The sequence below is a fragment of the Microtus ochrogaster genome, linkage group LG4, assembly GCF_000317375.1.
Source record: "Microtus ochrogaster isolate Prairie Vole_2 linkage group LG4, MicOch1.0, whole genome shotgun sequence".
Lineage (NCBI taxonomy): Eukaryota > Metazoa > Chordata > Mammalia > Rodentia > Cricetidae > Microtus > Microtus ochrogaster.
In genome coordinates, this window is record NC_022030.1 from 21,105,022 (window position 1) to 21,119,575 (window position 14,554).

A 14,554-nucleotide genomic window follows, 5' to 3' on the forward strand; every position below is an offset into this window, starting at 1 on the left:
TCAGTGGTAGAGCCCCTGCCTAGAATCCCCCAGTGAGGGGTTGGGGTGTAGCTCAGTGGTAGAGCCCCTGCCTAGAATCCCCCAGTGAGGGACTGAGGATATGGCTAGGACACAGTTGCCTATTAGTATGCAGGAGTTCCTAGACTCTCTATCAAAACACACACACTTCACATTTTAGGCCTATCACAAAAATAAGATATGAGACCCAGGGCATTTCCTCGTCTTCGGAAAGAGGTGGGCCCGGTAGACTCTACAAGGAGGATGGTAGTCATGGTTCTAACTTGACTGGAATTCATCTCTCAACGGCAAGCGGAGGATGGGGTGTCCCTGAGCTCAGTGATCTGATGAAAAACTGAGACTGGCTGGAATTCATACCCTCATCCTATGAGCCTCAAAGTAAGACTTCCTTTGTGCCAAGCACCGTTTCAGGCCCGAGGCCCTGCCATAGCAAAAGAGAACAAATCCTAGCCCCCAGGGCTGAGCTGATGCTAATGAGTGCAGTCAGGAGCAGCACACAAGCAGAACACAGTGGCAGTTCTTACATGGTGCAAACAACAGCTAGAACAAGAGAGAGGTACTAGTAAATCCCCTCTGGTGAACACCATTCTGCCCCTGCGCCTGGCATTGCCCCTCCCGTGGGTCTCCCTGCCAGAAGCTTGGGCTGAGCCAAGCGCACTCCCAGACGCCATCTGCTCTCCCTGAGTGTGGGGCCCGTGCCAGCTTGAGCGTCTGCACTCCTGGCACAGTGCCCTGGCACCCTAGAGCTAGGGAACTCCACCACGGCCCTACATCAAGCCAGGGAATCCTCCCGTCTGGCAGATGGAGGGCTGCCGGAAAAGGAGGCAGTGCAAGCTGGGTGGGCTCCCTGAAGGACGAGGTGGCTTGGAGGGCCAGGAGGGTTCTTTGTCAACTAAAAGGACACAAATTATGAATAACATCAATAAGCACATTCCACATGTTCAGCTGTTCACTGTGCTTCCTTTGCCAGGCTTTGGGTAAATGTGTGGGTGTTTGTTGTCACATCTAAGTTGAATACATATGTTGAACTGTTGGAATGACTAAGTGAGAAAGAGAGCTTGCTGCTAAGTCTGATTATCTGAGTTCGAGTCCAGAAACCCGCCTGGTGGAAGAAAAGAACTAACTCCTGCAAGTTGTCCTCTGACGTCTACACATGCTTGCTGGAGAAGCACCACACTAAATAAATAAGTAAATAAACGTAATGAAAAAAACATCAAAAAATTAAAGATATGGGGGTCTGGAGAGATGGCTCAGAGGTTAAGAACACTGACTGCTCTTCCAGAGGACCTGAGTTCAATTCCAAGCATTCACATGGTGGCTCACAACCATCTGTAATGCAATCTGGTGCCCTCTTCTGTCCTGTAAGCATTCATCATTCATAGAGGTAGACCACTGTATACATAATAAATAAAATCTTTAAAGATTTTTTAAAAATAAACATATGTTTGTCATCATCATGTCTAGAAGGCTGGGCATATGTCCTGAGTTTTCAGATGAAGAAATAAGGATTCAGAGAGGTGAAGCTCTGGTCCAAAGTTCACACATCAAATGCCTTGAAATACCTGCCTGTGTTTGGAGAGTCCGACCCTGAACCAAGGAGCACGCCTGCATTACTATAGGACCTGGACCACTCCTCGGCCTCTGTCCTCGAGAAGCGTCACGCAACCTTCCTTCTTTGGCTTCTTTCCTTCCGCTGGGGTCAGCAAGGGATTCTGCCTTGGGTTACAGTCTGCTGCTGCAGGTCCCAGGGGCTTACCTCGGCACCGGAGCCTCAGTTTCCGCACCTTCCCAGCAGGGGTGAAAACGGAGCTGCTGAGGGAAAGAGCCCAGCACAGGGCCTCGTGAACTGTGTGCTCTTCTGTGTGCTCTTGGACTAGTTACTTCAGTTCTCTGTGCTCTTTGCTGTCGTGAAAAGACGACCATGCACAGTGCTTCTTAGAACTGTTCTGTGGTTGTGAATGTAAGCACCTAGAACAAGTCACAAAGCTGTAGCTAATGTTACTGTTGTTATTATTACTATTATTATTATTATTATTATTATTATTTTTCGAGACAGGGTTTCTCTGTGGCTTTGGAGCCTGTCCTGGAACTAGCTCTGTAGACCAGGCTGGTCTCGAACTCACAGAGATCCAACTGCCTCTGCCTCCCGAGTGCTGGGATTAAAGGCATGCGCCACCATCGCCCGGCTACTGTTATTATTTTTGGTTGTTACTGGACCACCTTTTCTGGAGAGGTGGGATCCAGCCAGGAAAGACCTAGATAATGGGGGGGGGGGGTTTGCTCCATCTTCCAGCCAACAGATTTGAGCCTGGGCTCAGGGAGAAGAAGTTGCTGTCTCTGGGATTCACCCCCGCCCCCAGTCGGAGCCTGCCTTCAAGGCCCCCTCCCGAGGAGCAGCGAAGGGGCGGAGTCTGGAGCTGTAGCTACGCCTCTCCCCTCCTCTGTGCGCTGCGGGGCTGGGGCGCAGAGACCAGACCGCAGCGCAGCTGCCAGACCCCGCGCCAGGTACCCCAGAGCCCGATCGCAGGCTTCAGGTTTGCCCATCTCTGGGCGGCAGGGCAAGGTGGGCGTCCTATGAAACTGGCCGTGGGCGGTGAGGAGAGGAGATGAGAACATTGCTCCTCTCCCTGGATCCTGGCGTTGCGGCGGGGGGGGGGGGCGAGAAATGGATGGGGGTGAATCTTTGGCGAGGATCTGGACTAGGAGGTTTGGAACGATCTGGGGCAGGGGATAGTAGAACGAGAAAGATCTTTCTGGTTGAGTGTGAACAGTACATATGCTGAGTTTGAGGGTGGCGGTGTAAATGAACCAGGAGGGCTAAGGTGACAGGTCAATGGGGAGATGTGTGGCGCCGTGGAAAAGGGGCAAGGTAAGGTACAGGTTGAGTTGAATAGGTGTGCAATGGAAGCGATAAGAGCTGAGAAGCGTGGCCGTGGGGGTGGGGGTGGGGGGTCTCTGTATGTTGGAGGTGTTTGCGTTTTCAAATGCTGCAAGGGTGAGGATTGATTGTGCAAGGAGGCTCAGGGGTACATAAGAACATTGCCGGCCTCAGACACGTTCCCGAGGGGAGCCGCTGTCATTCCCAGCAAGTGTTCAAGTAGACCTTTGGCAGATGACAGGGTGTGGGTGTGGCGGGCTTACCTTGAGAGGGCCCTGGGAACTTAGTGTAAGGACCGGACTATGTGTGTGTGCACTAGGGTGGCGTTCCTAGGTCACTGGGGGTAGGAGATGGATGAGCATATTGTAGGAGGAAGGGTGTGGGCCTGAATGGGTGGTAAGGGCATGTGAGCCTGGGGATGGAGTCTGTGTGTATGTGTGTGTGGAGAGAGCTCATGGAACAAACAACTGTGTAAGACATGGTTTCCAGTGAGTATGCAACAGGTATATAATTGAGAGAATCCCAGAATTGATCGCCTGGGACCGTGAATTATCTGTGAGTTAAACAAACCTGTTTTGTTCTCCAGTCTGTTTTTCTATCTGTAAAATGACCCTGAGGGACTTTGTGCTCACTCTGAAGCCAACAGTCAGAGGGTGATGGATAAAGGCAAGATTTTTGAAATTTGAATTTGTTTTCCTCTGTCTTCAGGAACCCCCTACAACAGCGCCCCTCCCCCAGCCATGGACAACCCCAGCATACAGGAACTCCAGCAACCCTTGCTGCCAAGCACAGCCTGGGACCTCCTGTCCCCCAAGACTGACAAAGTAGGGCTGGGACCCCCTTTCCCAGAAACAGTCTTTGTGGAGTCACTGAGAGGCCGGCAGTTCCTTCTCTCACCTCTTTCTTCCGTGAGCGCTGGCCTGGGGGAGCCGGAGACCCCTGACCTTGAGGTAGGGGTGGGGCAGCTTGCTGGTGTTATCTGTCTAGGTCTGGAGTCTCACTTGACTGTGCAGGGCCTGACTGGGAGTCTTGGAATTTTTGTTTGTTTTGTGTTGAGACAGGGTTTCTTTGTGAAGCCAGGGCTAGTACACCAGGCTGGTCTTGAACTCAGAGACCACCACCTGGCTCTAGAGTGCAGTTTTGTTTTTCTCCAGACCCCTCACCTTGTCCCTTGATCTTTGTTTGCTGTCTTCCTTCTGACTGTGTTCTCTCATTCCAGAACCCACAAATGCTTGGCTTCTGCTGACCCAGTTTTTCAAGTTAATGTCTTTAATTTTTTAAGTTATTTGTGCGCGCGTGCGCGTATGTATGGAATGAGGCCAGGGCACACATGACCTGGAGTCAGATCATTAGGGTTGATGGTCAGTACTTCGCCTTTACCTGCTGACCCATCCCACTGCTGACCTTCCCCATGCTTTAAAAGTTTTTAAAAAAAATGTCAGACTTTCATTTTGTCTTTAAGCTTTTATTTTTATGTGTATATGCCTGTGCGTTATATTCATGCAGTGCCTGTGGAGGCCAGAAGAGGGAGCTGGATCCGCTGGAACTGGAATTACAGATGGTAGGGAGCCATCATGTGGGTGCTGGGAATTGAACCTGGATCCTTCATCAGTGCTCTTAACAGAGCTATCTCTCTAGCCCCCACTATTGTGTGTGTGCTTGTATTTTCTCGCTACTCAGATCCCCTGGAGTTGGAGGTACAGGGCACTGGAATCCTCCCCACAAGGAAGCTGAGAACCTGACTCAGGTCATATACGAGGGCAGTAACCACTGTGCCATCTCTCTAGTCCCCACCCCCCTTTTCTAAGACAGGGTCTGGCCTTAAATTCACCCTTCCACCTCAACCTCCAAGAATGCTGTCATATTCCTTGCACATATTGTGAAACATGTCTTGCATTTTTATTTTCCAATTTAATTTTCTTTGAGACAAAGTTTGTTCTTCATGATGGCCTTGAACGCCTCAGCTTCCTAACTGGAAATGCAGGCCTGCGCCATCCATCTGGTTTCTCTCTTTTGTAAGATGGTCTCACTGCATAGCCCAGACTAGCTTCAAATTTACCAGGTACCCGAAGATGACCTTGAACTTCTGCTCCTCCTGCCTCCACCTCCCCACTTGCTGGGATTAGAGGCAGGAGCCACCACCCCTGGCTTTCCCATTTTACTCGAGGAAGGCTCTGGTTAAATTGCCCAAGCTGACTTTGAATTCACTCTATAGTCCAGGCAGGGTTTGGAATTTCAACCCTCGGGACTCAGATCTGATTTACTTACTTTGTCCTAGGAAATCTTGTAGAGTTACTATGTGACGTTCTGTTAAGGAAGAGGGAGTTGCAGACCTGGCCAGATTCAAGGGAGGAAGAACCTACGGCACAGCTGCTGGGGGGTGGGGAAGGAACATCAGTCACCTCAGAAGAGCTTTTGGTGTACATCTTTAATTCCAGCACTCAAAGCAGTCAGATCTCTGAGTTCAAGGCCAGCCTGGTCTACAGAGTGAGTTCCAGGATAGCCAGAGCTACATAATAGAGACCTTGTCTTAAGAAAAAAAAAAAAAAAAGGCACTTGGAGCCAGGTTAAGAGCCTGCCTATAATCTGGGCACTCAGGAGGCTGAAGCTCGCCTTTACAGAACAGCCTGGGGCAACACAGGAAGACAACACAAGCAGGTGGGGTGGAAAACATCCTGCCACAGTTTTACCATCTCTGACTGGCCCTGGCAGTGAAGACTTGAAGAACTACATTGTACCTCTAAGGTCCTGCTCACCATTTGTGTGTCTGTTATATTTGACTGTGTGCTGGTCATTTTGTTTGAAAAAAGTATTTTTAGGATCAATTATTTGGAGGCCTAGAATGAAGGTACCATCTTCCAGAGATTTGTTTTGTTCCTGCTGAGCTACCTGAAGACAACAGTGAAAGATTTTGGTGTCCTCCCTCCCCTCACAGGTGTCATGTAAGGCAGGCTGGCCTCCTGAGCCACCTGCCTCTACCTCCCAAATGCCGGGATTACAGGCACACCCAGCTTTAGGATCATTTTTGGCTGGCAGGTTTGTCTTAGCAACTCAGGACACTAAAGCGTTCACCCCCCATCTCTCACGCAGGTTCTTCTACCCAAGGCAAAGTCTGCCCCCACTTCACAACTTCCCATTTAGGGATTACAAGCAATCTTCCCATAGTTAGACCCTTGAGAATGAACTCAGCATCCAGGAGGGTGGATCTCTCTAGAAACCTGCAGTATCAATAGCTCCCCCTCCCCTCCAGGGATCCAGTAGACCGAGAAGTTTAAAGCCCACCTTGTTGAATGTTTTTGTCTCTGGAAAGGCCGCAGAGAAGCATTGGTCCTCAGGGGTGATGGGGCAGAGAAGGCAGGTGGGGATATCTCCACCCAGACTCTCTCCTGTCCATAGGACACATCATCCAGTGACAGTGACTCAGATTATGATGGAGGTGGCCGCCTCTCACCTCTTCTGCCCCATGACCACCTTGGCCTGGCAGTCTTCTCTGTCCTGTGTTGTTTTTGGCCTGTGGGCATTGCTGCCTTCTGTCTGGCCCACAAGGTTAGTCTGTGTTTGGGACTGGGAGGGTGCTGGGTTAAAAATAAAAGGGGGGGGAGAACAAGGAGGAGCCACACTGTTTGGTGGTGTGGGTGGGTGAGGGGGCGTGGGGGGAGGTGGCTGGAGAGAAGCCTCCACAAAGAAACACAAAGGCGTAACCTGATATGGTGGTGACAGTAATCCCAGGTAGTCTTGGGAGACAGAGGAGGTTCAAGGCCAATCTAGCTACAAACTGAGATCTTGTCTCAAAAGAATGAAGAGCAAAGGAACAGCGCTGAGGCTATGGCTCATTGGCAGACTGCTTGCCGAGCATGCACGAAGCCCTAGGTTCGATGGCCAACAAATCAGAGACGGAGACAGAAAGATCTAAATTCAAATTTATCTTTGGCTACAAAGGAAGTCCCAGGCAAGCCTGGGCTACCTAAGTCTCTGTCACAACAAAACAAACGGAGGAAGGAAGCATGGGGGGGGGGGGCAAGATGCCACCAGGAACCTAGAGTGGTGGCTTTGACAACCGTCCCTGTCAGACCTGGGAAGCCAGCGAAAGCCGCAGGTCTCCCTCACTAGTCAATGGAAATAACCCCTATCTCAGGGCCGTTGTACAGATTAACTGAGTGAAAACACAGGCATAAATTAGTGGTATGTGGCAACACTTCTTTGTTTTTTGGGTTTTCTTTTTTCCAAGACAGGGTTTCTTTGTGTAACCCTGTTCTCAAACTCAGAGATCCACTTGCCTCTGTCTCCCAAGTGCAAGGATTAAAGGAGTAGTCACCACTACACAGGGAAATGCTCTTTTACTGGTTGCTCAGTTGGTGCCCCAACTACAGTTTTAGACTAGATAAATGATTTAGTTAGACTGGGTTGTGGAGAGCCACAGGAAGCAGGGTGGAGTGTCAAAGGACACTTTGGTTACCACTGCCCACTGCCTCTACAGACCAACAAGGCTTGGGCCAAGGGGGACATCCAAGGGGCAGGGGCTACTTCCTGCCGAGCCTTCCTGCTGGGGGTCCTTGCCATAGGGCTGGGCCTGTGCACGTATGCTGCTGCTCTGGTGACCTTGGCTGCCTACCTTGCCTCCCGAGACCCGCCCTAGCTGCCCTTCAGCCCCCACTGTGAATGCAGAGGCCAGAGGCCCCCCAGTGAACCAATGAGAGGAACGGATGATCCTGGTGCAAATGGTGGTGACGGCGAGGACCACAGCATCCAGAAATGAGAGTCTGCTACTTTCCTGGCCACCCCTACCCAGAAGGAAGCAACGTGAGAGATTAAAGAGTCCCTGAAGCCAAACCCAAGTCTGTCTGTGTGTTTGGGTGTGTCCAGGGTGGACTGGTGTGGGTGGACTGGTGTGGGTGCCCAAGAGTAGGAAGGACTGACCAGCAATGTCAGCCTCAGGCTGTGGCTGACATCAGATCTCAGAGCTTGGGGTGTGATACTGCAGTATTTTCTTCTCCACAGTAGTGAGCAGAATTAGAGCCAGGTTTCCAGGTCTCACTTAACCCTTCCCTCAGGCCGAGCAAGGTCCAAAGAATCCCAGGTGTGTGTGGTGGCCTGCTGCTTCCCTCCGAGCTCTTCCCACAGCAGATGGAGAAATCATCCAGCCCAAAATCAACAGGAAAGTGTGGTGGTAGAGCCAGACCTCAGAGCCATGCTTAGTATACTGGTAACTCAGGAGGCTGAGGCAGGAGGATCACAAGTTCAAGTTGACCTAGAGATGAGCTTAGCAGCAGAACTATGCCTAGTACATACGAGGTCCCAGGAGATGAGCCAGCCATGGCAGCTTAGTGAGACTGACACAACACACGAAAGAAGCTGGCACTCCCAGCACCCGGGACAGGCAGGTGGGTCTACAAATTAAGTTTCCAGGCCAGCCAGGGCTGCATAGTGAAACCCAGTCGCATGGTGGTTGTGGTGGTGAAGACCAGAGGCATGGCTCATCAGTCAATGCTTGTTCAGAATTTACAACTCCCTTAGTTCAAATCCCAGAATCAGCTAGGGGTGGTGAGGCATGCCTTTACTCCCAGCACTGGGGGGGGGAGGGGGCAGAGGCAGGAGGATCTCTGTGAGTTCAACACCAACCTGGTCTACAAATGAATTCTAGGACAGTCAAGAGCTACGTAGTGAGACTGTCTCAAAAAACCAAATAAGCCTGGTAGATGTCTTTGATCCCAGCACTTGAAAGGCAGAGGCAGGTGGATCTCTGTGAGTTTGAGGCCAGCCTGGTCTACAGAGTGAGTTCCAGGACAGTCAGGGCTATTACAGAGAGAAACGCAGTCTCTATGAACATAGTTCCCTCTGCAGACACAATGTCTCTTGGGGGGGGGGGGGAAGAATCCTGACTGACAGCTCAAATCATTTAGAGACCAAATACCTTCCTTACAAAATGGCCTTCCAAACCCACTTCAACCAAGTCTCTGCAGAATGGGCCTCCAACTCAGAGCCACTTGCCTCTGCCTCCAGATTGCTGGGACCAAAGGTGTGTACCAGCGCTGCCTGGCTATGTAAGGGGTGGGTCCCTGAGGAAACAAAGAGTTGGTGGTACTGAGTAGGTGAGCAGCTTGCTCAGCACTTGGCGGGACACAGGGAGTATTTGCAAAATGAGGCCTGGGAACATCAAGTAATGAAGAGGCAGGAGTTTAACTGTTAAACGCCACACTACAATGAAAAAAAAACAAAACCAAAACCAAAACAAAACCAAAAACCAAACCCCTTTTCCACTCACCAAGCTAAAGATACCTGTGCATTCCTTTCCTGGTTCTCAGGAGTGAAGACACCGGTCCAGCGGGTGGTGGTAGAGAGTGGAGTGTGAGGATCTAGATCTAGCATGTGAAGTATAAGGCAGAATGGGCGTAGCACATGGAAACAAGCGTCTGGAGCCTGCTGATTTGGCTCCATGTTGACAGGTTGTGGGAGTTAATCTTTACAGAAGTTCTTAAATGCTTGGTTCCAGTCCTCTCAATACCAAGAGTATGGGAACACCAGCTGGATGAGCTCCAATGACTTGGTGCTCCCAGAATGCTGGAGTTACCCTGAACAGCCTGGTCTCTGGGACAGGAATCTCATGGTCCTTTGGTCTTCTGCAGGTTAGCTGGTGACCTCTGGGCTCTTCTGTTTATGTCATCTTCAAGTGAGGACTCTATCACCTCCATTTCATGGGGTGAAAATGGACCTCTAATGTACTGCTGGTGGTCCTCAAAGCCCCATGTGGATGTGTTCCTCCCTGCCTGTATCTCTGGAGCGCTCTCCCATGCTACTCCAGAGCTCACTGCCACACTTTCCTCCTTCACAGATAGCTTCAGCTGTACCAACCTTGCCTGTATCCTGATATGGAATTTACTTCCCCTCAAAACTGATCCCTCCTTTAGACTGTGTCCAAGTGCCCATAGAGGCCAGAAAAGGATGTCTGAGCCCTGAGAGCTGGAGTCAGTTAGTTGTGAGTTGTCTGGTTTGAGTGCTGGAAACTGGAAAAGCAACAGGTGCTCCTAACTGCTGAGTCCTCCTCCAGATCACCTTCTTAGGTAGCCCAGGCTGGCCTCTGATGTGGGAGTGTCATATATCAATCTGTTGATTTCATTGGTTAAGCAATAAAACTGCTTGGCCCTCATAGGTTAAAACATAGGTGGGAGGAGTAAACAGAACAGAATGCCGGGAGGAAGAGGAAGTGAGCTCATACTCAACAGCTCTGCTGTCTGGAGCAGAGACACCATGCTCCCGGCTCCTGGGCGGACGCGAGAGCTCTGCTCTCTGAGGCACAGGCGATGAAGCTCCGACCCAGGATGGACGTAGGCTAGAATCTCCCTGATAAGCCACCTCGTGGGCTACACTAGAAATGGGCTAGTCCAGGTGTGAGAGTTAGCTGAGAAGAAGCTAGATAGAAATGGGCCAAGTAGTGTTTAAAAGAATACAGTGTCCGTGTAATTATTTCGGGTAAAGCTAGCTGGGTGGCGGGACACAGCCCACTGTTCATATTACTACAGGCCTCACTATGCCAGGTAGGACTGCTGGCACGTACCACCATGCCTATATCTTACCCTGAACATGTGGTCTGGGTCTCTTGTTCAGTGCCAGCTTCTCAACACCAGCAGGCCTGATGAATGGATGCTCACCAGACATCAGAATCGGTGGCTATGACTCATTCAACACAGGTGAGCTCCTTTTAATGGTGTTCTGGCACAGGAGCCCCTGCTGTTACAGGACTGGAGGTCACATGGGCACAGTATGAGGTAAAGTGAGGAGCTGGCATGTGACAGCTGGAGGCGGTGGGCGTGGTGACAGGAGGTGCACCCTGCCCTGGCTTGTCTCAGCTTTTCGAGTAGCGCCTCTGCAGCGATTCCCGGTAGAAGCGGAAGATGTGCTGTGAGGCAGCCTGGGCAGCAGCCAGGCACTGCTGGAGCTGGGAAGGAAGAAGCCAGTTAGCACCCAGGGTTACTCCCTAAATGAGCCTCTAAACCTAGTGCCCTCCCCTCCATTACTCCTCACCACAACAACCATTTCCTGTCTTACCTCCTAACTCCCACCCCGTAATGGCACTGGTGCATACCCGTAATGAGACATACAAACATAATGGCCCTGAAAAATCCTCCTGCCTCAGTCTCTAGAGTACAGTATATGGTGCTGGGGGTGGAACCCAGGTCTCAGGCACGTTAGACAAACCTCTACCAATAAAGTCACATCCTCAGTCCCTCTCCTCTAAGCTTGTTTCCCTCTTTTTTTTTTTTTCTTTTTTTGAGACAGAATTTCTTCATGTAGCCTTAGTGTCCAGGAACTCACTCTGTAGACTAGGCTGGCCTCGAACTCAGAGATCCACCTGCCTTTGCCTTCTGGGATAAAAGACGTGCACCACCACTGCCCAGCTACTTCCCTCTTTTAGTATGTAATTTACAACACGTGTGCACTTGCACACAGGCATACCCTATGGAAATAAGAGGATAATTTGGGGACTTGGTTCTTTCCTTTTACCATGTTGGTCCTGGGGTCTAAAGTCAGGCAGGTAGTCGGGCCTAGCAGCAAGTCTTTAATTTCAGAACCATCTTCCCAGCCCTTAAGTCTTATCTTAATGAAAAGAGCATAAGGGCATTGGGGACCAGACTCTGAAAGCCACCTGAGATCAGAGTCCTAACACCTTGGAGGAACTCGGAGAGCTGGAGACCCCGAGAATTAGAGCTATAACCCTTTAACCCTCAAATCCTTTTCATTGATGTTTGCCTGAGACAGGGTCTCACTACATAGCTCAGACTGGCCTGGAACTCGCTATATAGCCCAGGCTGGCCTAGACCTGTGTAGCTCAGGATAATCTCAAACTTAGTGATTCTCCTGCCTTAGCCTGCAGAGTGCCGAGAGTAAAGGTAAGAGCCACTAGACCTACCTAGCACCTCCTCTCCCTTTCTGAAACAAGTGTTTACTATATAGTCCAGGCCGGTCTGGAGTTCACAGCAGCAAGCCACCATGTCCAACCCAAATAACCTTAAGAGCCATGAAATTAGAGATTTAAATCATTACCGCCACATAGGCTTAGAGCCACAGGGCCAGAGAAGAAATACAGGTGCAGCCTAGTTTCCAAACCTTGTTCCTTGGAAACCCAGAATTCTAGGTGGCACTGTTCTGTGCTGACAACTGGGGACCTCAAGATAGAAAACTGGGGGTTGGCTCAGTGGTTAAGAGCATTTCCTGCTTTTCCAAAGGTCTTGAGTTCAATTCCCAGCAACTACATGCTGACTCACGACCATCTCTAATGGGATCTGGTGCCCTCTTCTGGTATGCAAGCAAAACACTGTATATATAATAAATCTTTAATAAAAAAATTCACCCTCATTCAAGGTGAACCCTGTTTTCTGATCTCATTATTCAGGCATTCCTTTAAAACTGCTACATAGAAACACCATTTTGGTCTTTTTGCTTGATAAGGCAGGATCTCACAATGTTGCCCGGGCTGGCTTGGAATTCTCCATGTAGACTAGGCTGGCTCTGAACTCATCTATGCTTGTCTTTCTTTCCCAAGTACTGAGATTAAACTCGTGACTCAGGACCTTGGGCACGCCAGGCAAGCACTTTAAGAACTAAGTCCCAGCCGGGCAATGGTGGCGCACGCCTTTAATCCCAGCACTCGGGAGGCAGAGGCAGGCGGATCTCTGTGAGTTCGAGACCAGCCTGGTCTACAGAGCTAGTTCCAGGACAGGCTCCAAAAGCCACAGAGAAACCCTGTCTCAAAAAACCAAAAAAAACCAAAAAAAAAAAAAAAAAAAAAAAAAAAAAAGAATTTGGGGCTGGAGAAATGGCTCAGAGGTTAAGAGCACTGGCTGCTCTTCCAGAGGTCCTGAGTTCAATTCCCAGCAACCACATGGTGGCTCACAACCATCTGTACTGAGATCTGGCGCCCTCCTCTGGCGTGTGGGCATACATCAAGGTAGAATGTTGTATACATAATAAATAAATAAATCTTTAAAAAAAAAAAACCAAGTCCCAAACATGCATCCATCCACCCAACAGCGATGCAGAGAAGGGCTTGCTGTGAGCTGGGACAAGATGTTATGTCAACAGGAGAAAAAATTATGGATACACAGGTACCTCGGCATCAGAATAGAGTCCCTTGGTGGTGGACATCAGCAGTTTCTGCTCCACGCTGTCCAGAGCAAAGGTCAGGATGGCCCGGGCCTCCTAGAAGCAAAAAGTAGAAGGTAATAAGTGTCTTGGGGCCCTCCTCTTTAAGATCTCAGCCAGTCTCAAACAGGGAGAACTGAACCCTCAGCCTCTAGGTCAACTGAAGTTGTATGTTAGATTCCACTCTTGGGTAATTGTTTCTCTTCTTTGCCTTTATTCTGACCACTGTTCTCCTGTCCTATGGGGGAGCCACAGTGCTGGTCATTTCCTGAGTGCCTCTCCACTGCCCACTCTCCCTTCCTTGCTCTGCACTACACAGGCAAGCCAGAGATCCAGTCCTCATGGCTTCCTTCCCTTGTTTCCCCAGTTATCTGAGGGGGGCCCAGGAGCCCCAAGAGAAGCATCCAGGTCCCCACTCTCACAGCAGTAGTTGCAGTAAAAGTGACAGTTGCGAGGAGGGTTCTGAACTTCCACATCCAAGATAGAACCCTTGGATTTTCCTGTGTGTACACCTGCAACCAACTGTGATGATGTCGTGGCAGGGCCAGGCTGGGACCCAGGCTGCACTGCTGTCACTACCCCTACCTAAAGCCTTCCTAGAAAGTGCTGAAAAGAACATGCTTCCTTAACTGTCATCACCATGACCAGCACAGGGTACAAGAACCACAGATCTATCTGTTCTACAGTTCGGAAGTGAACGCTAGCAAGTTTCTTTTCTGGCTAGTGCAAGTGAGAGTTGGGTGTCTAGCACTTAAAGCTGAATGAACCTTGATGAATGGGACAGAAGCTGCCAGATGGACTAGGGTACACGAGCCAACTGACTCACACAGCAAGCAGACCTACCTGGCTACAGCTCTTTGCCAACATTACCTTTCTACACCTACCTTTTCTTGCTTGGTTGTGGGGTCCAGCACGAGATTGCCATCAGAGTCCAAGGCACAGCTGACCCCGCAGAAGAGAGCCCGCATGGGCACACCTGCATCCACCAGTGCCATGCAGGCAGCATTCAAGCAGCAGGCCAAGAGCTGAGCATCACAGGGAGGTTAAGAAGAGTGTCTTCTGTGGGACTGGCCAGCAGAACACATCCACACTTCCCTTTACCTGCTGATGCCTGTGGCAGACACCGCTAGCTGATCACAGAGCAGCAGCATGGTATGATGGCTAAGTGGTTCTGGCACCAAGTACCCGCCAGTGCTCCATACTGGGCATAAGCACCTCCCTCCCTGTGTTAAATGAGATGATGCTAGGGAACAGATACATACACTAAAGGATGTACCAAGGATCTTAGAGATGGGTGGGGGCGGCCCTTATCTTTAATCCCAGAATTTGGAAGGCAGAGGCAGGCGATCTCTGAGTTTGAGGCCAGCGTGGTCTACAAAGTGAGTTCCAGGACTGCACACAGCGAAACTCTGTCTCAAAAAAAAAAAAAAACCAGGGCCGGGCGGTGGTGGCGCACGCCTTTAATCCCAGCACTCGGGAGGCAGAGGCAGGCGGATCTCTGTGAGTTCGAGACCAGCCTTG

At 50.3% G+C, this 14,554-nt stretch overlaps 2 protein-coding genes across 7 annotated transcripts in view; one reads left to right on the forward strand and one right to left on the reverse strand.

Annotated features, from left to right (window-relative positions):
- Positions 1 to 2,444: 2,444 nt before the first annotated feature.
- On the forward strand, positions 2,445 to 8,472 carry Tmem91 (transmembrane protein 91). 6 transcript variants are annotated; one of them, XM_005361179.3, is made up of 4 exons: positions 2,445 to 2,581; positions 3,605 to 3,846; positions 6,293 to 6,442; positions 7,374 to 7,604. In XM_005361179.3, the coding sequence occupies exons 2-4, from the start codon at positions 3,637 to 3,639 to the stop codon at positions 7,530 to 7,532; spliced, it is 519 nt and encodes a 172-aa protein (XP_005361236.1). In that variant the 5' UTR covers positions 2,445 to 2,581; positions 3,605 to 3,636; the 3' UTR covers positions 7,533 to 7,604. The 6 variants fall into 6 exon arrangements, with proteins under 6 accessions (XP_005361236.1, XP_026642298.1, XP_013206971.1 ...); XM_026786497.1 differs by having other exon boundaries at positions 2,449 to 2,581; positions 7,459 to 7,579; XM_013351517.2 differs by having other exon boundaries at positions 2,450 to 2,581; positions 7,562 to 8,472.
- A 2,089-nt stretch (positions 8,473 to 10,561) lies between these two features.
- Exosc5 (exosome component 5) overlaps positions 10,562 to 14,554 on the reverse strand; it is a 9,437-nt gene continuing 5,444 nt past the window's right edge. The window contains exons 4-6 of the mRNA XM_005361181.3: positions 13,918 to 14,058; positions 13,001 to 13,090; positions 10,562 to 10,829 (exon numbers count right to left, since the gene is read on the reverse strand). Coding sequence (XP_005361238.1) covers positions 10,737 to 10,829; positions 13,001 to 13,090; positions 13,918 to 14,058 — 324 coding nt within the window. The 3' untranslated portion in view covers positions 10,562 to 10,736. The remainder of the gene's footprint in view (positions 10,830 to 13,000; positions 13,091 to 13,917; positions 14,059 to 14,554) is intronic.

Bases quoted from the DNA above. Each gene is read 5' to 3' on its own strand.
- Tmem91 (XM_005361179.3), top strand. From the start codon at position 3,637: ATGGACAACCCCAGCATACAGGAACTCCAGCAACCCTTGCTGCCAAGC. The intron at 3,847-6,292 runs GTAGGGGTGGGG...TCCTGTCCATAG, and splicing joins CGGAGACCCCTGACCTTGAG to GACACATCATCCAGTGACAG. The intron at 6,443-7,373 runs GTTAGTCTGTGT...CTGCCTCTACAG, and splicing joins CCTTCTGTCTGGCCCACAAG to ACCAACAAGGCTTGGGCCAA.